The sequence below is a fragment of the Podarcis muralis genome, chromosome 10 (assembly GCF_964188315.1).
Source record: "Podarcis muralis chromosome 10, rPodMur119.hap1.1, whole genome shotgun sequence".
NCBI lineage: Eukaryota > Metazoa > Chordata > Lepidosauria > Squamata > Lacertidae > Podarcis > Podarcis muralis.
Genome location: NC_135664.1, coordinates 32482040 through 32507695, shown reverse-complemented (window position 1 = coordinate 32507695; position 25656 = coordinate 32482040). Strand labels below are relative to the sequence as shown.

At 43.1% G+C, this 25656-nt stretch overlaps 1 protein-coding gene across 2 annotated transcripts in view; it reads left to right on the top strand.

The window, feature by feature from the left end:
- The window catches only part of CPM (carboxypeptidase M), a 52377-nt gene extending 27354 nt beyond the window's left edge, over window positions 1-25023 (top strand). The window contains exons 3-9 of one of the 2 annotated variants that reach the window (XM_077934710.1): window positions 1595-1692; window positions 12200-12372; window positions 14396-14580; window positions 15957-16127; window positions 19537-19689; window positions 23616-23764; window positions 24675-25023. In XM_077934710.1, the coding sequence (XP_077790836.1) occupies window positions 1595-1692; window positions 12200-12372; window positions 14396-14580; window positions 15957-16127; window positions 19537-19689; window positions 23616-23764; window positions 24675-24914 (1169 nt within the window). In that variant the 3' untranslated portion in view covers window positions 24915-25023. Of the gene's footprint in view, window positions 1-1594; window positions 1693-4362; window positions 4485-12199; window positions 12373-14395; window positions 14581-15956; window positions 16128-19536; window positions 19690-23615; window positions 23765-24674 lie in introns of those variants that run through there. The other variant, XM_028745787.2, reaches the window with a different exon arrangement.
- The last annotated feature ends 633 nt before the right edge of the window (window positions 25024-25656 follow it).

Genomic DNA, 25656 nt, shown 5'->3' with positions numbered 1-25656 from the left:
TGTTCCAGTTTGCAAACGTTTTTTGGAAGCTGAATGTCCGATGTGGCTTCCGCTTGAGTGCAGGAAGCTCCTGCAGCCAATCAGAAGCCGTGCCTTGGTTTCCGAACTGTAGAACGGATTCCCGCAACGGATTAAATTCCACAACCAAGGTACCACTGTACATCAGAAGCAGAAACAAGACAGGGAGATGGTTGCACTATTAGATGAAAAAGGTGGGAAACGATTAAGGAACAAGGATTGGTAGGTTCCAGAGATGAAATTCTTGTTACTGATCTATGTAAGATTTTCGATAAGTACCCACACCAAAACCACTTTCTATGAAGAGAGACTCTGAAGAGCCCAGGTGCCAAAAGATAAACTCAAGGACTGGTTAACAAAATGAAATCAATGAGACACCAGACCTAAAGCTCAAATGGGAAATTAAGCATTTTCTGACAAATAAGTTACTTTCCATTAAATCTCCTTGCTGGAGCATTGGCAGGTAGCTAATGGCTGCATTCACACATTACCATTGTGTGAAGCCAAGGTTTACTCATGGCTTCTTGATCACGGTTTGTTCCAGTGAAGCAAACCATGATCCTTTGTTTCGACATTAAACTATGTTTGTGGTTTGTGGTACTTAGGGTAGAGCAAAGCAGGAGTGATTTCCATGTTTGTACAAAAGCATTAATTATGATTTATCATGAAGTATTAATGTGGTTGGTGTAACAGCATTTTTTGTTTTGTTTTAATGTTATATTGGGGGAACCTAGGAAATCAGCCTAACCTCTTGCTGTAAAGCATTATGAAACCAATAATTACATCAAAAAAATAAATGTTCCTGGGGTAGAAACAGCATGGCTTCTGCAAAGGGAAGTCCTGCATCATCAAGATTTTAAAAATTTTTAATGGGTGGCAGCAAATATATAGGGCAATCTGATACAATTATTTGGAGTTCTGAACAGTAGTCTTGAGAGACAATGGAGTGTGCCTCCAGAGGTGAGGTCAAACCATTGCATTAGCAGCACTGAAGTGACCGCCCTGGAGCGCAAGCCTGGGCAGAGTGTATGGAGGTCCTGGGCAGCTCAGTCCCTGTAGTTGACTTTAGCTAAATTTGGTTTTCTGGTTTCTGACCAAAAATTCATGCCAGCTTTTGTTTGTTAAAGTAAATTCTCAAACCCTAAAGTAAACCCTAACCCTAACCCTTTGCAGCTGATTTCCTGTTGATATATTTTTAAAGTCGTCTTCTATTAAATAAGTCTTTGTTTGTAGAAGTGGGCTAAGCTTTTAAGACTAAGGAAACATTTCTGACAGTTTTTATTTAATAATATTGTTTATGTTTTATTTTTGGCTTGAGCTAAAAAGCAATGTTTGGGTTGCAATTCTGTACATAGTTACTCACCCTTGAATCCCAATAATTGCACCAAAAAATTCCATGGTGAATTGCAGCCCAACTGCTTATCAGTCAGGAAGATCCTATGCCTATTATTCTAGGAAGGGTTTTTTTGGTGGTGGTGGGGTTCAATTGAGCCAAAGGAGATATAGCCCTTCATTTGTTTACTTTGCATTATTTTGCCATGGTATATATATAAAAAAATTTCTTTTCCACTTAAAGGTAGAGACCTGTGGGTTCTTGCTCTGGGAAGGTTTCCAACCCAACATAGGATTGGCATACCAGAGTTCAACTATGTTGCTAATATGCATGGGGATGAGGTACGTCTACTACTTCAATTGTTGTGGTTTCCTTTGCAGCATTGTTTGCCTGATATCTTGGAAGCAGCTGAGATCATATACTCATGGAAGTCTTAAGTTTTTGCCAAATTGCTAGAGATGCATTTAACATTTCTCTCTTTAGGGATTCAGAATCGAAGGATGGAAGTGCCGTGGTGGAATTGAAGAGAGAGAGAGATGTGCTAAATATTATCAAAGGGCCTGTCACACGTAATATTTAGAAGGTCCATCTGTTTCGATCATTCCTCAAGACTGGGTTTTAGACTTTCTTTACCTCAGTTGATAACAGCTGAAGAAAACAACAACGAAGAGAATGATACATATGATCTTCCTGGTGAATTTCCTAGGACCCCTAGGAAACAAACAAATGACAGAAAAAGCCATAATCTGACTTACTTTGTGCATTTTTGGCAACCTTTAGTAATAATTAGAAAGAGCATACCAAACAATAATTGTCCTGCTAAGTTCTCCAAGGCTAGTTTTATATTGTTGCCAAAGCTGAATGCTGATAACATCAATTTGGTTGAGACATCGTCTCAAATGGCAGCATGAAGAGAATGATACATTATGAAAATAATGTGTTAATAGTAATCAGAGCTTTTTTGTAATGCTAGTCACTAGTGCAGATTACCATCACCACTTTCTCTTTGGTGCCTATGGATTGGAACCATTGTGTGCTAGCATTTATCAAGATATTAGTACTGGCACCTCATTATTTTTTAAAAAGAGCACTAATTGTACTTGGACATTATGTGCGCAGGCCTTCTGTAGTATGATTACAGTAATAGCCAGTGTTTCCTCTATTTTTAAAGCTCAAATAAAATATTTGCTATGTTCAGCAGAAGTACAGATAACAGAATAGCAATGTGGATCTTGCGGAGAGTCAAGAAATGCAATGCTTCTTTTAGAAAGTGGAACTTTTACTCAAATGAGGGCAGGGGGGAGGAAGAGAGACTCTTGCAAAAGTAATGGAAGTTGCCAGTAAAACTAAAAATAGAAAATGAGGATGTGTTGCTAAAAACATCCATACAGTGGTACCTTGGTTGTTGAGCAAATCGGCTCCTGAATGCTGCAAACTGGACTGTTCCAGTTTGCAAACGTTTTTTGGAAGCTGAATGTCCGATGTGGCTTCCGCTTGAGTGCAGGAAGCTCCTGCAGCCAATCAGAAGCCGTGCCTTGGTTTCCGAACTGTAGAACGGATTCCCGCAACGGATTAAATTCCACAACCAAGGTACCACTGTACATCAGAAGCAGAAACAAGACAGGGAGATGGTTGCACTATTAGATGAAAAAGGTGGGAAACGATTAAGGAACAAGGATTGGTAGGTTCCAGAGATGAAATTCTTGTTACTGATCTATGTAAGATTTTCGATAAGTACCCACACCAAAACCACTTTCTATGAAGAGAGACTCTGAAGAGCCCAGGTGCCAAAAGATAAACTCAAGGACTGGTTAACAAAATGAAATCAATGAGACACCAGACCTAAAGCTCAAATGGGAAATTAAGCATTTTCTGACAAATAAGTTACTTTCCATTAAATCTCCTTGCTGGAGCATTGGCAGGTAGCTAATGGCTGCATTCACACATTACCATTGTGTGAAGCCAAGGTTTACTCATGGCTTCTTGATCACGGTTTGTTCCAGTGAAGCAAACCATGATCCTTTGTTTCGACATTAAACTATGTTTGTGGTTTGTGGTACTTAGGGTAGAGCAAAGCAGGAGTGATTTCCATGTTTGTACAAAAGCATTAATTATGATTTATCATGAAGTATTAATGTGGTTGGTGTAACAGCATTTTTTGTTTTGTTTTAATGTTATATTGGGGGAACCTAGGAAATCAGCCTAACCTCTTGCTGTAAAGCATTATGAAACCAATAATTACATCAAAAAAATAAATGTTCCTGGGGTAGAAACAGCATGGCTTCTGCAAAGGGAAGTCCTGCATCATCAAGATTTTAAAAATTTTTAATGGGTGGCAGCAAATATATAGGGCAATCTGATACAATTATTTGGAGTTCTGAACAGTAGTCTTGAGAGACAATGGAGTGTGCCTCCAGAGGTGAGGTCAAACCATTGCATTAGCAGCACTGAAGTGACCGCCCTGGAGCGCAAGCCTGGGCAGAGTGTATGGAGGTCCTGGGCAGCTCAGTCCCTGTAGTTGACTTTAGCTAAATTTGGTTTTCTGGTTTCTGACCAAAAATTCATGCCAGCTTTTGTTTGTTAAAGTAAATTCTCAAACCCTAAAGTAAACCCTAACCCTAACCCTTTGCAGCTGATTTCCTGTTGATATATTTTTAAAGTCGTCTTCTATTAAATAAGTCTTTGTTTGTAGAAGTGGGCTAAGCTTTTAAGACTAAGGAAACATTTCTGACAGTTTTTATTTAATAATATTGTTTATGTTTTATTTTTGGCTTGAGCTAAAAAGCAATGTTTGGGTTGCAATTCTGTACATAGTTACTCACCCTTGAATCCCAATAATTGCACCAAAAAATTCCATGGTGAATTGCAGCCCAACTGCTTATCAGTCAGGAAGATCCTATGCCTATTATTCTAGGAAGGGTTTTTTTGGTGGTGGTGGGGTTCAATTGAGCCAAAGGAGATATAGCCCTTCATTTGTTTACTTTGCATTATTTTGCCATGGTATATATATAAAAAAATTTCTTTTCCACTTAAAGGTAGAGACCTGTGGGTTCTTGCTCTGGGAAGGTTTCCAACCCAACATAGGATTGGCATACCAGAGTTCAACTATGTTGCTAATATGCATGGGGATGAGGTACGTCTACTACTTCAATTGTTGTGGTTTCCTTTGCAGCATTGTTTGCCTGATATCTTGGAAGCAGCTGAGATCATATACTCATGGAAGTCTTAAGTTTTTGCCAAATTGCTAGAGATGCATTTAACATTTCTCTCTTTAGGGATTCAGAATCGAAGGATGGAAGTGCCGTGGTGGAATTGAAGAGAGAGAGAGATGTGCTAAATATTATCAAAGGGCCTGTCACACGTAATATTTAGAAGGTCCATCTGTTTCGATCATTCCTCAAGACTGGGTTTTAGACTTTCTTTACCTCAGTTGATAACAGCTGAAGAAAACAACAACGAAGAGAATGATACATATGATCTTCCTGGTGAATTTCCTAGGACCCCTAGGAAACAAACAAATGACAGAAAAAGCCATAATCTGACTTACTTTGTGCATTTTTGGCAACCTTTAGTAATAATTAGAAAGAGCATACCAAACAATAATTGTCCTGCTAAGTTCTCCAAGGCTAGTTTTATATTGTTGCCAAAGCTGAATGCTGATAACATCAATTTGGTTGAGACATCGTCTCAAATGGCAGCATGAAGAGAATGATACATTATGAAAATAATGTGTTAATAGTAATCAGAGCTTTTTTGTAATGCTAGTCACTAGTGCAGATTACCATCACCACTTTCTCTTTGGTGCCTATGGATTGGAACCATTGTGTGCTAGCATTTATCAAGATATTAGTACTGGCACCTCATTATTTTTTAAAAAGAGCACTAATTGTACTTGGACATTATGTGCGCAGGCCTTCTGTAGTATGATTACAGTAATAGCCAGTGTTTCCTCTATTTTAACCTGGAGTGGACTGGAGCTTTTCTTGTCTCATTCTTTTCCACTTTAACTCCTTTTCTCTTCAGATGTATTTCTTTCCTTTAAAGCAGGGGCCAGCAAACTTTTTCAGCAGGGGGACGGTCCACTGTCCCTCAGACCTTGTGGGGGGCCGGACTATATTTTGGGGGGAAAAGAAAAAAGAACAAATTCCTATGCTCCACAAATAACCCAGAAATGCATTTTAAATAAAAGGGCACATTCTACTCATGTAAAAACATGCTGATTCCCGGACTGTCTGCAGGCTGGATTTAGAAGGCGATTGGGCCGGATCCGGCCCCCATACCTTAGTTCACCTAACCATACTTTAAAGTCATCCAAGAACAAATAATGTCAGCAGGCTTTATGCCCAACGTATTTCATATGGACTGGCTGGAATTTGAAAGTAAAGGTCCGTACAACCATATGGGATCAGATGCAATTTAAAGAACTACATTAAATTTGTTGTGTTTTAGTAGAACTGAATGGCACTTGATGTTGCTGATTACCTTTCTGTCTCCCCTTCCGCTGAACTCCCACCCCCCTTTCTTCTACAAATGTGGAAAGAAATAAGTGTAGATTATAATGTTGACAAGACTCAGCTCCAGTCTTTCCTAAAAAGTTTATTTGAACTATCATGCATTGACTTTGTTGGCAATTTTTATTTTAGAAAGGTCAAACATTTAAGTGGGGTGGATTATTCTATTTTGTCAGTAATCCTGGAGTTTTTCTCTGCTTTGATCCATTTGCATAATAATTTATTTATAAAAGACATATCTAAACCTTAGAGGAATGCCTATACAGTAGAAGTTAACTATTTTAATCCAATGGAAATATCTCTCACAGCATCACAATAATAATGAAAATCCAGACTTTTTGGCAAAGTTGTTGAAGGTTTTTTTTTTAGTTTTGGCAAAAGTTGTTGAGCTTTTTGGGAAAAATTGCTTCTTAAAAATATGTTTTTTAAGAGCAATTTTTATGGAAAAACATGGGTTGCCATACGTCCAGATTTTCCCGGACATTTGCCCAATTTCCACCTGGACACTGCTGCTTCCCTGATATCCAGGGAAATCCAGACGTATTTGGGTATGGAAGACAATGGATTTTTGGGCAAATTTTTAAACAAAATTCTTAAAAATGTTAGGGGAAAATATTGACAGATTCTTATCTACACTCTGAAGTGCAGCATGTATATATTGGTCAGTGCAGTAAGGAATAATTGTGGAATGTCTGGGGTTGACTGTGGAGGAGAGAGAGGTTAAGCATTTTGGCTACACAATGGTTCCTTTCTGTGTTCTCAGTTCATTCTCAAGTTTCAGTCTCAATTCAAGTGGCCTGACTGAAGTGATGCATTTTGCAGGTAGAAAAAGCGCTAACAGTCGCACAATGCTAATACTGGAAGGGAAAGCAGAATATTTTGCATACTGTATTTAAAGAGAGAAATACTGTACAAGCAGTTGGTTCCTCAAGTAAGGAATGTGGAAGGGACGGGGAAAGAAGGATCGAGAGCTGACCTGGCAGCACTAATAAATCCATTAAAATGATAACCAGGAAGCCCTTTTCTAGTGTTTAGGCCTTCACCAGGTTTTCACTATGACCCAAACAAGCGGTGACAGAGCTTTCCCAGTGGCTGCTGTGGAACACCTTGGCATTTCTGTTTTGCTTTTTAACTTTCCATAACCATCTGTTATAACTCAAGTACTTATGTGGCTTGTCTGGTTGCAGTCGCTTCTTAACCCCACAGATTTATCAGCTGGGGCATTTGGCCACTTCATTCATTTTGGGAGCGAACCAGTCCACATGGCACACGCTGGACTTTGTCCATCAAGATTATTGATTGATTGAATTTATATACCACCCCTATACCCTCAGGTCTCAGGGTGGTTCACAAAATAAAATCAAAATATAAAACCACAAAATACACAATCAAAATGACAACAATGACAACAACCCAATAACACCCCCCCCCCGAGATCCTCAGGTGTGCAGGAATTCCACACATACATCTTATGCACAGAGAGCTCTTAATCCTGTTGGGTGCCTAAAGGTTTTGGATTCTCTTTCTGCAATAGCGAGGACTAAAAGACTAAAAAATCTCTCTCTCTCTCTCTCTCTCTCTCTCTCTCTCTCTCTCTCTCTCAATGCTCAATACTGGTTTATTATATGGATGTGATGTCACCTATACAGCTAACTTCATATGCTGCTAGCCAGGGAAAGCTTCATAATTAGGGGACTGTGTCTTACTGAGGATACCAGGAAGGCAAAGAGCAGTTACCGTGGTTGCCTGCTTCCAGTGAATTCTGGCAATTCACTCTTCACAGGTTGAGGGATAGCCTTTAAGGAGTTTGCAGGTTACAGAGGAGAAGATAAGAGACTGGCTAGCTCAGGGTAAGAGGTTGAGGATGTGAATTTATACAGGTAGGTGCCACAATAACGGAAAACAACCTGCTGCCGTAACAAAATGCTATCTTAATATGGATTGCAGCCCCTTCTCTTCCAAGGCACACTTCTCTTTCATCCAGACCGGGGAAAAGGAGAACCCAGCATGTAAATCATTGTGTGCTCCAAAAAACAAATTCTAGTCTGATTAAAAAATAAAAATAAGGACAATCTCTCTCTTGACAGCAGCGAAGCAACAGCATTGTTCTAAGTTGTTGCTGATGGGGAGAGGCCTGACTGCGCTAACAAAGAAGCATTATTTTTAGCAGGGCTTGACAGTGCCAATATGAGCATGGCTTTTTTAAAGCAAGCAAACAAAACCACATATGACCCATATCAGGGTGGGTTGGGGGGAACAACAAGAAAAAGCCTTTTGGGAAGTGTCTGCCTGTCTGCTGTGAGTTATTTATTTATTTATTTATTTATTTACTTACTTATTTTGCAATGATAATATTCAGTTTGCATTACTGATGGGCTTACCAAAGGCTAATTTTATTACTTGGTGGTGGGTGGTTTTAATTGCCGTATTTTTCGCTCTATAACACGCACCCGACCATAACACGCACATAGTTTTTATAGAAGGAAAATCCATAGGCATGCCACCCGTAGGCATTCCCTCCATAACACGCACAGACATTTCCCCTTACTTTTTAGGAGGGAAAAAGTGAGTGTTATGGTGCAAAAAATACGGTATTTCCATAAGATGAAACTTGTGTAAAACTATAATTTAGTCCTATGCAAATCGAACAATACCATATTATGAGTCTGTGGCACGGGTGAAGTAGGCTAACCTTGTTTAAATGTGAAAAATGAAGTGAAAAGGAAGGTAAGCCAAATAGTGCATTAGACACCCCTCCCATTTCAACAGACATGTCTATGAAGTCACTGTTGTGTGTGGGGGGGAATAGATCTCTTCTCTCGCTACAATTAAGGGAGTGGAAAGAGGGACCAAGGAGCCATCAGATCCACTCACCAGCCCAAGGCAGGACCATTCACCCTACTTTCCCACACAGAGTACACTATGCAATTCACACCACACTGCATTCTGAGGAAAGAGAAAGTGCACTGCAAAACCAGTAGTTTCAGATTAAGGATTTCACCTGATGCCAGGTGATTGACAGAGGCCTGTAGGAGTTGGTGGTGGTAAGGCACTCTAGTTCAGAAAGGTTCCCCAGTCCTAGTCTCGCCATTCATAAAATACTAACCTATTGATTTCCTTGTGCTAATTCTCACTTCTGTACTTTCCTCATCGGTTGGGGCCTGACTTTTCATTAATTCCTCCCCCACCCCCCAGTGATTTAGTATGTTGAATACTTTAATTGCTGTTTTATGGCTTGGCCTAGTTTAGTCGCTGCTGTTTCTGTTGATGTTGTTTTACCTTTGAATGTTTATTCCATAGTTTTACTCTTTTCACTGTGCATGTGTTGCTCTGCGAGATTATGCTAAAGGGTAATTATGAATAGATACCTGCCAACCTTTCTTTTCATCCTCCTTTAAGGACTCATGTCTTCTCTTGCATTTCCCTCTTGATGAGGCACTGCTTCCTTTGAATAATTTTTATTGTCAGCTAATTGTAGTATAGGTTTAATTGTAAACCCTTTAGTTATGCCTAGCCAAGTTTTCCTTATTCTGCCTATCTCGTTCTTGTGAGCACTGCAAGCAGCAACCTGTGCATTTTATTCATAAACAGTACATAGTATATGTTTGGTGCTTTAATAAACAACTGTTGCTGCTGATCCCCACAACATCTCACATTATTTCCTTGAGGTTGCAGTTTGAGACAGAACGACTGCTTCAGGAGCAAATAGGCATTAGATCCCTACTTTATCATTCATGTCTGAATACAAATACTACAAAGTTCCTCAGCTGAAGTGAGATCATGACGGTACCAACAGGACAAAAATGACTTACATCTAACAAACTTTATAATTAGGCTTGGGAAAATTGGCTGCAAGGGGAGCCTGTTTTCAAGCCTAATTGCTGTGCATGGCGGGCATTTTCAGAGGAGATGAGCCTCTCTTCCCTCTGTGCTTTAACTCTCCTGCTGAACTGTATGACACCATTAATTAGAATTGCAAAAAAGTAATTGGAAAAAAGCCTTTCATGATTAAATGCTAACTAGAATATGCTCATCATCGCCTAGGAAAAGTGTCAGAGATCCCACAGTAGGAAAAAACCTTGAACATCTCCTTGTTTTTTGTGCACTGTGGAATGTGACCAGATGCATGTTGAAGAGCTATGGTGACATCTATAAGTGGGTAGGGTGGTGATGTTCTGTTTTTGCAATAGGAACTATTTTTACGATGCAACATTATGTCATTGCTAATCCTATTTAAAATGTTGAGACGGAAGCAAACATCCATGGAACTATGTATTATCCTATTATGTCTCTGAGTGCCTACTTTGCTGGCTTGCTTGGGCCTGCCCAGCACTGGCATTCAGCATTTGGAAGGTTTACCAGTTCTGCTCCATAGTAATAGACAGAACGGGACATTTTTAGCTTGTGATATCAAAGTGCTTTCTGACCCTTTGCCTTTTCCTCTCTTGTCTCATTTCTGCTTTTGTCTCCATCCTTTGGGCTAACATAGCTTTGCTTACAAACTTGGATGACGCCTTACTAAGGGGCTGCTTCCTCAAAGTGGGCACATATAATTCAGTAGCTGAGTTGGTTGTCTTATCATCCTGCCAGGTAGTAAATAAAGTTGTTTCCAGTTAACACATAGGTGAGTGTGGAAACTCTTACCTGAATCTACCTTTGGTCTTTTAGTAGGATTCAGTCATTAGGGAATCAGTCAGGAGAGTCATTTAATCCAGAGAGACTATGACATGCTTATTAAACTTTTGCCATATTCTCTGTTTTATTTTCCTGCTGAAGTTTCCCTTCCTTTTAGGCATAGCAATTTCTGAAATGTGTCCCATTTCATTAAAGATCTGCATTCAAGGTTATTCTGATTTGGTCATGAGCAATATTGAACGAAGTAGAGCTATGTATTTTACAAAACCATTCCAGGTCTGTTAACTAGAAAATAAAAATAAAAATACATAGTCTTCCTCTTGCCTCTCTGTTCCAGAAACCAGATCTCATCTGGCAGTAGCTAAAGTGCTGAACTTGTAGGAAGTCTACAGCATTCCAAACTTTCAGAGTTGAACACTTTATTACGCAGGATAGTTTTCATTGTAACAACACAATGTCTGCAGTATAGACAAAAGAGAACAGAATATGCTGGTTTAAGGAATGTCCAGGGTCCATAGCAATACATTATGATATTTATCTGTGAAGTCCCCAAGAGCGGAAAAAAAATATGCTCTTAAATTTGCTCTTAAATCTGTAGTTAAAGAAGTTAGATTAGCTTCAACCAGAGCCCAGGGCCTTTTCAACACTGGCTCCGGCCTGGTGGAACGCTCTGTCTCATGAGACCAGGGCCCTGCAGGATCTGATTTATTTCCACAGAGCCTGTAAGACAGAGTTGTTCCGCCTGGCCTTTGGCTTGGAGCCAATTTGATTCCCTCCCCCCCCCCTTTCTTTTTTCCTTCTCCTCCTGTGATGAGGCTGCATTTTAATATTTTAATGTTTCAATATTTTAATGTTGTATTTTAATCTTGGTTTTTTAAGTTGTATTCATTCAATTTGTTTTTATTATTGCTTGTTAGCTGCCCTGAGCCCGGCCTTGGCTGGGGGGGGCGGGGTATAAATAAAAATTATTATTGTTGTTATTATTAGTTGGACTACAACGCCAGTAAGCTCCAGCTACCAAGACCAATGGTCAGGGGTGATGGTTGTTGTGGTATAAAACCTCTGAAGGGCATCAGGTTGGGGAAGGCTAGGCTATAACCTCTAATTCTCAGGCTTGTGGTCCTTGCTGAAAACTGCTGCTCACTGTGATAGGGCCAGCTCACACCGTGAAATTGTTTCCATTCAATGTGTTTTGGTTGTCTGTTGCCATATGTGTGCATATGATTGTGTGGGGAATGTAAACAAATACAGCTACAGGGATTTTTCCACTCACTGGTGCTTTTCTCCAGCTGCAGTGATTGGGAGGGAAAACTCATTGTTCGCTAGCTGTGCCTGTGTCTGCGTCCTGTCTGGTTCACTTTCCACATGGATAGCATTGCTTGGGCAACGGGTATTTTGGCTGGAACTGGTTTTCAGTGGGAAGCCTCACCCAGGCCCCAAAAGCATTCACTGGGACAGTTTTTGCTCAAGCCATAAGAAAAGTATCGCTGTGTTTTTCTTGGCTGTTTGATTTCTGGGGGAAATACATTTTAACCCAATTCATGTTGGCCATCATATTCTGCTTGCTAGATTTAGGAACACGGTGCTTTGTATTAGGACTGCATTATGTATTACCTTTGTACCTTGGGCAAACTAAGATCTGTGCTGCACCTTATTGTCCATTGCATTTAAAACACACACAACTCTGTGCTTCTTAAAACAGGCAGTCGGGAGGGAGTTGCTGCTCCATCTTATAGACTTTTTGGTAACCAGTGATCAGCGTGATCCGGTCATTACAAAACTCCTTGACAGCACCCGAATACACATCCTGCCTTCAATGAACCCTGACGGATTTGAATCAGTAATCAATGCCAGCTGCGAGCCTCTTTTTGGCAGGTGAGAACAAAGCGAAAATTGTTATGGGGAGCACCTTAGGGTTTGCTTTCAATACGTTTCAGAACCCCACATTACATTTGCCCAAAGGCCTTTACCTTCTGTTCCTGGTTGCAGGACCTCAAACTCCAAGTTGTCTTGAATCTGGGTCCTTCTAGGATGGGGGGTGAGAAAACATTTCTTTATTTCTCCTTCTCCTTCTTCCCTGTTAAAAAAAATAAAACGATGAGAGAAAGAGAAAGAAAGAAGAGAAAAAATAGCATATACAAGGATATAATATAGTACACTAAATATACCGTATTGGCCCGAATATAAGCTGCACCCGAATATAAGCCACACCTTTAAAATTGGAGGGGGGGAGAGAAAAAGGGAGAGAAAAATCTCCAAATATAAGCTGCCCCATTCGTCGCTGCTCCTGGCTACGTACTGGGGGGGGGGCATGCTACGTTGCCGGCGGCCTTTCCCCTTCCTTGCTCTCTCCCTTCCTAGCCTTGGAGAGGATGGGGAATGACATGTGGGGCAGGCACCACTTTGCTGCGCTCCTGGCACTGTTTGCCCTGCGCTCCTGGCTGCACACTGTAAGGTTGCAAATATAAGCCTCACTTTAACTTTTCACAGTCGGAATTTGGGGGAAAAGTGAGGCTTCTATTCAGGCCAATATGGTAATAAGTTACATTCCCATACATTATTCAGCTTTTAAAGGACATCTGCAGGCAGCCCTGTATCAGGAAGTTTTTAATGTTTGATGTTTTATTATGTTTTTATAATAATAATTTATTATTTATACTCCGCCCATCTGGCTGGGTCCCCCCAGCCACTCTGGGCGGCTTCCAACAAAACTCTAAAATACAATAACCTATTAAACATTAAAAGCTTCCCTAAACAGGGCTGCCTTTAGATGTCTTCTAAAAGTTTGGTAGTTATTTTTCCCTTTGACATCTGGTGGGATGGCGTTCCACAGGGCGGGCGCCACTACCAAGAAGGCCCTCTGCCTGGTTCCCTGTAACTTGGCTTCTCACAGCGAGGGAACCGCCAGAAGGCCCCCGGCGCTGGACCTCAGTGTCTGGGCAGAATGTTGCTTTTATGTGTGTTGGAAACCACCCAGGGTGGCTGAGGCAACCCAGCCAGATGGGTGTGGTATAAATAATAAAATTTGTTGTTGTTAGGCTGCATTTTTCATATCTTCAGGTGCTGTAGTGGCATGGGTGCTACAAACGCTGCCATGCACTGCAGGGGTGTTTGAGTAGCACCTAGGGGTGGTTGTTTAATTCAGCCTCTGCTTACTCAACCGCCTTTCCCAATCCTTGAAAAGTATGGCTAGAGGTTATAGCTGTTTTAGTTTCTGTATCAGCAGTTCATTCATTCTTTCAACTGGACCATTGGATATTCCATTCATTAGCCTACCTGTTAAGTGAGGCCAATAACTGATTAATTAATCCTGCAACTGTACTATTGCTGGTGGTCACTCAGCTTTCAGCTGACCCACATCCTGCTGATATTTATTCCTGGAGCACAAACAGTATATCAAGACAACAAAGCAAGCAAACAGGCAAAAAAAAAAAAAAAAAAAAACAACCTCTGACAGGGTGTTCCAATAAACAAAAAGGAAGAATTGGGCAAACAATTAACCTACCTCCTTGAAATACAAGATTCTTCTGCAGTAGGCTTCCAGTACGCAAGGGTGGGGAGATCTTTCAGCCTGAAGGCCATGTATCCTGGTGAAAGAGACCAGAGGCAAAAACAGGCAGAACAACATATGTAATGTTTACCTTTGTACAGCAGGCTAGTCTACATCTATCTTCCATTTAGGCAAGCAAAAGGCATTAGTAGGATTCAAAGATACAAAAAGTTTGAGAACCCCTGCCTTAGACAGCTTAAAACTATGAATAGCCAACAATATTCTAGGGCCCTACTAAAAGAGGCCCTAAACAGACAGATTGCAACCAAACATTTGCATCCTAAACTCACTCATTTGAAAGTATGTTCTAGATGACAGCCTAATATATATATTTTTATCCCTCTTAAGATTCAATGCTAATAATAAAGATCTGAACAGGAACTTCCCGGATGCCTTTATCCTAAATACTCATGACATCCAGCCAGAGACTGAAGCTATAATGAACTGGTTAAAGAATGAAACGTTTGTCCTCTCTGCTAATCTGCATGGTGGATCACTAGTCGCAAGTTACCCTTTCGATAATGGCAATTCAGGTAAGCTATTGCTTGAGCATAGGGTCACTAACTCTATTGGCAACCCATAGCTGATGTTTCACGATACACAGGCAAAGGCAGGTCTTCAGTTCTGTCTATAATACAAAGTATTTGAATCATTTGATCTCGATAATATAGACCTGTTTTGAACTCCCATCAGCCCCAGCCAGCATAGCCAATAGTCAGGGTTGATTGTTGTTGCTGTTGTTTAGTCATGTCCGACTCTTCGTGACCCCATGGACCAGAGCATGCCAGGCACTCCTGTCTTCCACTGCCTCCCGCAGTTTGGTCAAATAACTCAGAGAAGCTATGAACTATGCCGAGCAGGGTTGATTATATATTCAAAACAGGAATTCATAACATGGAGTGTACATCGTAGCACTGGCCAACACTCCCACAGACATTCAGCCAAGCCACAACAGGGCACATTTACAGTGGTACTTGCTTTCCAGCGGTTCTCAACCTGTGGGTCCCCAGATGTTATTGGCTACAACTCCCATCATCCCTGAGCTCTGGCCTTGCTAACTAGGGGTGATGGGAGTTGTAGTTCAACAACATCTGGGGACCCACAGGTTGAGAAAGGCTGCTTTACACTGCCTTTGATCTAGTCTAGAGGGAATTGTGCCAGTAATGTAAGTTTGAAAATGTGGCAAGCTATACATGTGACAAGGGACACGGGTGGTGCTGTGGGTTAAACCACAGAGCCTAGGACTTGTCGATCAGAAGGTCGGCGGTTCGAATCCCCATGGGGGTGAGCTCCCGTTGCTCGGTCCCTGCTCCTGCCAACCTAGCAGTTTGAAAGCACGTCAAAGTGCTAGTAGATAAATAGGTACTGCAGTGGGGGGAAGGTAAACGGTGTTTCTGTGCACTGCTCTGGTTCGCCAGAAGCGACTTAGTCTGCTGGCCACATGACCCGGAAGCTGTACACCGGCTTCCTCAGCCAATAAAGCGAGATGAGCGCCACAACCCCAGAGTCGGTCACGACTGGACCTAATGGTCAGGGGTCCCTTTACCTTTACCTTTATACATGCGACAAATAGTGGTGGGAGTGTCCCGTCCAGCTTTGCCACCTGAGATGTCGTGGAACTCACCAGAAACCACCACCACCGCTTCTTCTCACTTCTCTGGCAGCGGGCAGAGCACACTGTGGGATTCCCCCACTTGAGGCAGCTGCCTCAGTTTGCCTCATGGGTGAGCCAGCCCACATTTTTTAGCAATCCTTGTACTGGGAAGGATTTCTAGCGGTAGCCAGAAATGTGCCTATGCTTGTATGATACAAACTATACTTATTAGTTGTGATATGTGTGTGCAGAAACCCAGGCAAACACAATCTACACTGTAACCAAATTTCCACTGTGGTTACTTTCTTTCCACAGTTACTGTTAATTTTCTGGATGAGAGCCGAACTGTGGATAATGATGTTTTCATGCACCTGGCGAGAACATACTCAGAGAAACATGCCACGATGCATAAAGGGAATGCGTGTAACTCTGTAGAATACTTCCCAGACGGCATTACAAATGGATATCAGTGGTACATGCTTCATGGTAAGAAATTCTCCCGTTGTTCCCTAAGCGCTCTCCTCCTTTTTTGTATATTCTACACTGCGTACACAGGTATAAAAACAAATGAAGCAATTTAAAACAGTAAAAATCCACAAAGCAATACAGTGGTACTTCATGTTACATACGCTTCAGGTTACACACTCCGCTAACCCAGAAATAGTGCTTCAGGTTAAGAACTTTGCTTCAGGATAAGAACAGAAATCGTGCCCGGCGGCGCAGCAGCAGCAGCGGGAGGCCCCATTAGCTAAAGTGGTGCTTCAGGTTAAGAACAGTTTCAGGTTAAGTACAGACCTCCGGAACGAATTAAGTACTTAACCCGAGGTACCACTGTACAAAAATACTGCAGCGACCCAGTGCAAAGCAGTACATAATATATTGCAATCAAACACAGTGAACACCTGCAAGATCAGTAGGCCATGGTGGGGAGACAGGATCCAACTGACAAGCCAAATCCTGAGCTCTTCCACTCCCCTTTCCCAGCCATTTTGACTGGCTTGTTGGACCACCCACTCGTCATTATCATGGTGTCAGGTGGTCCAACAGAGCTTGCTGAAAGCACTGCTTAACCAATGGGAGCTTAGTGCAAGCCCTGTTTTGGGCAGAGATTGGCTACACTATGGAGTTCCCAACTGGGAACTTGGTAGTGCAGCTGATTCCTGTGGGGGCCTGCTGTCAGTGCGTACAAGGCCTTGCTTGCCAAGGAGGAATCAGGAGCACATTTAAGACACATTTCCTTACCTGCCCCACATGTAATCTCCGGTTAGGCCCTCTGCCAGACCCTATTTAGCCCATGAGCAGGGGATTCCCCACTACTTTTTTGGGACCAATTTCCTGGCAAAAATTCAGAACTTTCGAAGTTCTTCAGTCTTAAGCTAGTGATGGGTGGGTGGGTGAAGTGAGATGAGGTGCCAAGTGACATTTGCATTCCAAAGTGGGTGCCCAACACACTTATAGGCATTGAAAATCTCTGCTTGTATTGATGTGTGTGTGTGTGTGTGAGAGAGAGAGAGAGAGAGAGAGAGAGACTTGGGGGTGTGGAGAATAAATTTTATGAGGATTGTGCATAAGTTGGATAACCCAGGAAAATAATCCTACATTGTAGTTGGTTGCCCCTCAACCAGAGGGGAAAAAATGTCCTGCCTATATACCTTTTGCAGTCTTCTTGTTGGAAAAGTGAGCAGAAAAGTGTTTCCTTTCCTCTTTACTTCATTGACATGAGCTTTTAAGCTGCATGCAGCTGTGTAGCGGGAGTAGGAGACCAAGAAAAAGTGGGGACAGCCTAGTGCCAGTGTAGTAGTAGTAGTAGTAGTAGTAATAATAATAATAATAATAATAATAATACAGTGGTGCCTCGCAAGACTAAATTAATTCGTTCCGCAAGTCTCTTCGTCTTGCGAGTTTTTCGTCTTGCGATGCACGGTTTCCCATAGGAATGCATTGAAAATCAATTAATGCGTTCCTATGGAAACCGCCTTCAGACCAGGTCCGGGGACAGTCTGTCCCCCGACCTCTTCTGAAGGCTGGGGGGGGGGGAACAAGGGCTTTTCTTCCCACCCCCAGCATTTTAAAAAACCCCGGGACAGCGGAGGACTTCTCTGCTGTCCGGGGCGATCTTAAAATGCTGGCGGGCGGCATTTTAAAATCGCCCCGGGACAGCGGAGGACTTCTCCACTGTCCGGGGCGATTTAAAAGCCCCTGGGAAGGCAGGGGGGACAAAGACTTTTGCCCCCCGGCAGCCTTCAGAAGAGGTCCAGGACCTCTTCTGAAGGCGGGCGGGGGGCAAAAGTCTTTGCTCCCCCCCGCCTGCCTTCAAAAGCCTTCCGGGACAGCGGAGAAACGCAGTCTCCCGGGAAGGCAGGCAGGGGGGAACAAAGACTTTTGCCCCCCGCCGGCCTTCAGAAGGTGTTCCCGCCCCGCCGCCCGGCTTCGGAGGAGCCTTCCGAAGCCGGGCGGCGGGAGGTGTTCCTGCCCCGCCGCCCAGCTTCGGAGCATCCTTCCGAAGCTGGGCGGCGGGAGGAGGTGTTCCCGCCCCACCGCCCGGCTTCGGAGCATCCTTCCGAAGCTGGGCGGCGGCGGGAGGTGTTCCTGCCCCGCCGCCCGGCTTCGGAGCATCCTTCCGAAGCCGGGCGGCGGCGGGAGGTGTTCCCGCCCCGCCGCCCGGCTTCGGAGGAGCCTTCCGAAGCCGGGCGGCGGCGGGAGGTGTTCCTGCCCCGCCGCCCGGCTTCGGAGCATCCTTCCGAAGCTGGGCGGCGGGAGGAGGTGTTCCTGCCCCGCCGCCCGGCTTCGGAGGAGGTCCGAGGACAGTGGGGAAGACGCGCTGCGCTTCCCCGCTGTCCCGGAGATTTCCCTATGGGCTTTCGTCTTGCGAAGGAAGCCCATAGGGAAATTCGTTTTGCGAAGCGCCTCCAAAACGGAAAACCCTTTCGTCTAGCGGGTTTTCCGTCTTGCGTTCGTCTTGCGGGGCACCACTGTAATTTTATTATTTATACCCCGCCCATCGGGCTGGGCTTCCCTAGCCACTCTGGGCAGCTTCCAACCAAATATTGAAATACAGTAATAATAATGGCTTAAGACAATGGTTTTCAACCAGTGTGCTGTGGCACCGTGGGTGCCTTGAATGGTGCTCAGGGATGCTGCAGGCAATACTGGCCTCCGTCCCTTTCCTTCCCTCCTTCCTCGGATGCCATCTCACGTTTCTGCCTCCCAAAGGCTTGCACAACTGTTTGTTGCAGCAGCCCTGGCTATGAGCTCCCCAGGCAAATGGTGCCTCTGGGGCTGGCCAGGGGGTGCTTACCAGGCAACTGTGGGGCAGTATGAGGAGCCACCTCTCTTTGGGGTGGGGGGTGGGCAGCTCAGAGACCAGGGGCGGCAGCTGGGGCTGCATGGAGGACCCCCAAGGAGAAGGAAGAGGAGAGGAGGCTGAGGGAACACTCCACAAGGGATGGTGTTTGAAAAATAGTGAGAGGCCGCCAGCTCTGCAGGCAAGGGGTGACATAACTGGGCTCCTGAGCCCCATGGGGTGCCGCAGAAAGAATGTAGCTGCGTCAAGGGAGCTGTGGACTCAAAAATGTTGAAAACCTCTGACTTAAGAGAAAACTGTCCATGCCTAGTCATTTGCCATTGGCAGATTCTACAGGACAGTCTAGGGAGGAAGAAGCAGTGGTAGCAGATCAACAAGCTGAAGTGACAGTGGTGGCGGCTGGAGGACTGGAACGCTGCTGACTTTTCTGCTGACCAGCTGTTTACTGCTCACATGCCAAGCCAGCTTCCTGGGGACATTTGAACCAAGGCTGACGAGTTGAGGCACCTGGCAAAGGAGTTTAGGAGAGTATTTAAAATGCTAACTTTTTCTTAATGGCATTTAAACTATGCATTTAAATATATACTTTAGGTGGGATGCAGGATTATAGCTACGTCTGGGGACAGTGCTTCGACATCACTCTGGAAGTATCGTGTTGTAAATTTCCACGAAAAGATGAGCTTCCATCCTTCTGGAATGACAATAAAAATGCTTTGATCGAATACATTAAACAAGTTCATCTAGGTAAGATGGCTCTACTCAGTTTTCTTTTGTCATAGCTAATATTCTGGTTTGCATGTGTTGTAAACAAAATCTGCCCTTATGCCCTTATGGGGCACACAAGAGCCCTTATAGAGTCCTTTGTAGGTTCTCCATTGGTAGGAGAAAAAAACAGAGGCCAACCAGAGAATATTGAGAAGCAAAGCAGCTAGTAAGCATGATCTTTATTAAACTGTTGCAACAGGGTGCTCCCCCCCCCCCCCCGGAGAGAGGAGGAGGACCACAAACTATGTGTGCTTGCCCTTATAAAGCCATTTTGAAATTCCCTGCCCTGGAGCTCAAGACCACCCCTCCATACATCATACATACATCACAGAAGGGGTGTAACCCAAGACCCCCCCCCCACAAACATCATACCTGCATCACAGAAACGGTGTTCTACAACAGAAATTTGAATGTTGTTTTTCCTGTCTGTCAGGTTATCTGATAATGCCTTATCTGATTGCCTTTTCTGGTAGTCTGGCCATTCCTTTGAGATGGTAATTACCCAATTCCTGAGACAATGGGAAGGTTCTCTCACCCCCTCCCTCCTTGCAGAGAAACACTTGGTCAGTTTGGGAGTCAGAATGGTTTCAGGACTGTCTTCCTGTGCTGCTTCAGACATGTGGTTTATATATTTATGTATGTGTTTGCTAAATGGGACGCGGGTGACGCTGTGGGTAAAACCTCAGTGCCTAGGACTTGCCGATCGCATGGCCGGCGGTTTGAATCCCCGCGGCGGGGTGAGCTCCCGTCTTTCGGTCCCAGCTCCTGCCCACCTAGCAGTTTGAAAGCACCCCTAAGTGCAAGTAGATAAATAGGGACCGCTTTATAGCGGGAAGGTAAATGGCGTTTCCGTGTGCTGCGCTGGTGCTGGCTCGCCAGAGCAGCTTCGTCACGCTGGCCACGTGACCCGGAAGTGTCTCCGGACAGCGCTGGCCCCCGGCCTCCTAAGTGAGATGGGCGCACAACCCTAGAGTCGGACACGACTGGCCCATACGGGCAGGGGTACTTTACCTTTACCTTTATGTGTTTGCTTTGTACATTTATGAACATTTATTATATAAAAGACCTTAAAATTTTTATTACACATGTTATGAAATAAGTTCCTTAAAGAACAATGAATATTGATAAATATTCTCTGATAAATATTATTTACTGTCATAGGAGTTTTTACAGATCTGCATGCAAGCTCTTTAGCGTTCTAATTAGTATGGTAATTGCTCAGGAAGGGGGCTAAAAGTAAAGGATTTCTGAGAATGTGTTGCCAGAAAGCGACCGAAAAGGTTTCAGTTCTGTTTCGGAGAACAAAGCAATTTTACCCAGTGAAAATAGTATGAGGATTGGTAGTGCTCAAGGAAGAGAGGAAGGAGTCAGTGACTGCCCATCAGCTAGGGGACAGATGGGGAACCTGTGGCCCTCTGAATATAGTTGGGCTACAGCTCAAGTATTGAGCTAGTTGGGCTAATGGGAAACAGACAGCAACCGAAGTGAAAACAGATCAAACTGATGTGTACCAGGATTTGCAGAATCAAATTGAAACACAGCTGTTTTTTTAAAGCATGTTATGTGTACATACCTTTAGTCTTACGGAAGAGTACACTCCAGTGGCAATGTTCACGCATGATCCCTATTAACATGAGCAGGAAGCCATGTTTGCATTCTATGTAGTAAAGCAACACTGCCCTCCCATGGATTGCCAGGGGCAAAACCTTTAAGCAGGCTAATACATCAAGTTCACTTCCAGACATGGCCTGTTCACTGAGCATTTGTTCTGATTTGTTTTCAGAGGCAGTCATATGCACTCACATCAAGCATTTCCCAGTCACTCTCCTTATTTAATTTTTACGAATTGTTTTGTTGTGCAGATCCAGTTTAATTGTCCAACTTGGGTTTGCCACTGTGTGGTTGAATCCCACCCACGAAAGAGCAACAGTCTGGAATCAAGCTAATTCTGCTAATCCTAATATTTAGAATAAGTTTCTCCCCTCCTACAAAAACAAGTTTCTTCAAGTTCCCTTAATTTAAAACTAGGTTTTCTCTTCTGGCAGTGGTGGCTAACTTCAGGAAGTTTATTAGTATTATTGCAATTTAAAAACATACAGATCACCATCATATTTTCTTCTTTAACGTACAAAACATACACGAATTCTATTCATTCATCTATCAAATCTCATTTCACTAATACAATAGTCGACTTCCTCCTACCCCTATTACAGCTTATTCATTTATTTTTGTTTCCTTATCTTTGTAATGCGTTCTAACATGCTTTCATCCTTTTCTTTATAAATTATATTCCTCTTATTTTTTCTAATTCCATTTTGTAAAAACAAATCTATACACATCCAAATATTGCTATGAGAACCATATTTACACAGATAATTTTTAAAACAATCCCATTCTTTATTTTTGTATTCGAGTGGTTTCTTATTACTTCTGTCAATTTGGCCAGCTCCACATACCGTAATTTTTGCTCTGTAAGACTCACTTTTTCCCTCCTAAAAAGTAAGGGACAATGTGTGTGCATCTTATAGAGTGAATGCAGGCTGCGCAGCTATCCCAGAAGCCAGAACAGCAAGAGGGATTGCTGCTTTCACTGCGCAGCGATCCCTCTTGCTGTTCTGGCTTCTGAGATTCAGAATATTTTTTCCCTTGTTTTCCTCCTCCAAAAACTGGTTGCGTCTTGTGGTTTGGTGCGTCTTATACATCGACAAATACGGTAATTTCATTTGCCACTCTTCCTTCATTGGCACCCATTCTCTTTTCCAGTATTTGGCAACTAGAACTCTAGCCACTGTGGTTGCATAGAGAAACACTCTTTTGGTTTCTTTTATTTATGGTCATGATGCCCAGTAAGAAGACCTCTGGCTTCAAGAAGTTTTGTTTTGTTATTACATTTTTTTTTTACTGTTCCTCTGTGTTCCCTACTTTGATGCAAAGTTTTTTTTTGTGCTCCTTCCATTTGTACATTAAAAAAGAGACCATACCCACATTGATATTCTCTCTGCAGGGGATTGATTGTGGATCAACACAGCCCTTGGCCCATAAAAGGTTAACTGCCTATGTTATTGTGTTTTGAATCTGTACATTTCCCCCATACTTTGAATTTACAAATGTAATAAATTGGATAGTCAAGCTTTTTTCCTAATAAACAACAAAAAATATCCTATCCAGTACAGTGGTACCTCGTGTTAAGTACTTAATTCGTTCCGGAGGTCCGTACTTAACCTGAAACTGTTCTTAACCTGAAGCACCACTTTAGCTAATGGGGCCTCCTGCTGCTGCTGTGCCACCGGAGCACAATTTCTGTTCTCATCCTGAAGCCAAGTTCTTAACCTGAAGCACTATTTCTGGGTTAGCAGAGTCTGTAACCTGAAGTGTATGTAACCTGAAGCGTATGTAACCCAAGGTACCACTGTACAAGCAGTAGATAGTTCTTCCACTTCAGTGCTCCATACATGCATTGCCATGGCTTTTGTCCAGAACTTCCGTGGAATTGTAGAGGCATGTGCTAGTCTTGTTCTAGACTTCTAAGGAAGAATAGTGATTCTGCCTCCACTCCTCAAGAAAAGTGTTTTGGTTCTCTGTGAATATGTTGAGGGGCAAGTTTTCCCTGTTTATCTACACAAATTCACCATATCCATTATTATCCTTAAAGAAACTAAAGGTAAATTTCCTTCCCCAATAAAAATCAAAACATCAGCCAAACATTTCTTCTCTTGGAGAACTTGAATACAATACTTTAGCAAATGTTTAAACACGTTACTATAGAATGCATTTGGTGACAAAGGGCTGTTACTAGATTGTGAGTGGCTGTGCCTGTTGCTGTACTTCCTTGGCAGAAAACCTTTCTAGTTACATGCCAAAATCGAAAAGAAATGGTTTCTTCCTCTTTTGACTTCTTGCCATAGGTGTAAAAGGTCGTGTTTTGGATGAGAATGACGAACCTGTTCCAGGTGTGATAGTGGAAGCTGTCGGAAGGAGACACATATGTCCTTACAGAACCAACAAAAATGGAGAATATTATCTTCTCCTCCTGCCTGGCACCTACACACTTAATGTAAGTCATCTTGTCTTAGACCTGCACTCTGCTGTTCTGCTAAACATGGCCAAAATCCCTAGACAATTATACATGCAGGTAAAGAGCTTCTGTGCTCTTGTGGGGGGTGGGCTTGTTTTTCCTTCTGGTGCTAGTTCTCTTACACCTCATATGGGGACCAGGGCCTTAGGAGAGAAAGGGAACTGAAAACTCCTATGCAGCATTTTAGATCCCCAGAATGTGCAATTAAGATTGGGTAGGACTGCTGTGCTGATATGGCATCAAATACTTCTCTGCAATGTGGCCATGGAATTCTAGGCTCCATGACGGATTCAGCAAACACTTGTCCAAAGGTCAATTTATGAATTAAAAAGGTAATGCCATCCTTCCAAAAGCTTAGTGTTTAAGGGAGTGACTCACTTACACTCTCACTGAGGTCCTTTCCACACTTATATTAGGAGGGAATGGGACGCGGGTGGCGCTGTGGGTAAAACCTCAGCGCCTAGGGATTGCCGATCGAAAGGTTGGCGGTTCGAATCCCCGCGGCGGGGTGCGCTCCCGTTCGGTCCCAGCGCCTGCCAACCTAGCAGTTCGAAAGCACCCCCAGGTGCAAGTAGATAAATAGGGACCGCTTACTAGCGGGAAGGTAAATGGTGTTTCTGTGTGCGGCTCTGGCTCGCCAGAGCAGCGATGTCACGCTGGCCACGTGACCCGGAAGTGTCTCCGGACAGCGCTGGCCCCCAGCCTCTTGAGTGAGATGGGCGCACAACCCTAGAGTCTGTCAAGACTGGCCCGTACGGGCAGGGGTACCTTTACCTTTTTTATTAGGAGGGAAGAAATTTATATATATTCAGATTCCACTGTGAAATTAAAATGGTCTACATATCGACAAACCGCAAACATTTTTTTCTATCTTTATTGTTCTTTTTAGGCAACAGCACCTGGCTCTAGCTCATTGCTACAGGAACTGCATATACCAGACGGCAGAGAAAAGTTCAGTGCCCTCACATATGACTTTGTTGTCCCCCATTTACAGACCAGACCCGAGCCTGCTTCATGCCCCACAGACCCCCTTTATTCTTCAGATTATGATAAAAACCAATCTGCCACGCTGAAGCCTGCTATTACCTCCTTGGTTTTAGTTAATATCTTTTATGCAGTGTTGAGATGATACTTTTATGTGCATATATATATTCATTCAAATGGACTGGACAATCTTATCTTGACAATCAAACGTTGGCTATTTCAGTGTAATGTAATAAAGGACTGTATTACATAAAGTATAAGTTTCTTAAAGAGAGAACAACTAAATGCTTTGTGCTTGCACAAAAGTATGCAACGGAATTCGATTATTACAATTCACTATCCAGCAATTATGCTAATTTTTTATTAAGACATTTATGGACCACTTGGTTTCAATCTGTAAATTTTGAAGTTTGATTCTACCAGTGGACTAAGCTACCTTCTTTTTCCAATTAGCACCTCATAAAAAGGCATGAAGGCCTCCTAATGAGGATACCAAATTAGTACCATGAGGTTGCAAACCTAAACACAAGGGGGAGGGGCCCTACTGGACACTACAAGATTAACTTTTCAGCGATTTACTAAAAAGATACAATGCTGGTGTTCAGTGCCATTGTTATGGTAGCCAAAGTTGGAGAAATCTCATGTGCAAAACCTTTGTAATAGTGTTTTGGATGCCCTCCAGATGATCCAGAAACAGGTGGTTGGGAGAGATCATGACCCATTCCTGCCCCTATACAAGATGACACAGTGCATAAAAATAAGGGACCAAAATAAGCAAACTGCTATGCTCAAGTCCTGCTTGGCCGCCAGGGGAACAAGATGCTGACCAGATGGGACCTTTGGTGTGATCCAGCAGGCTCATGTCCTTAACATAAAATACAAAATGT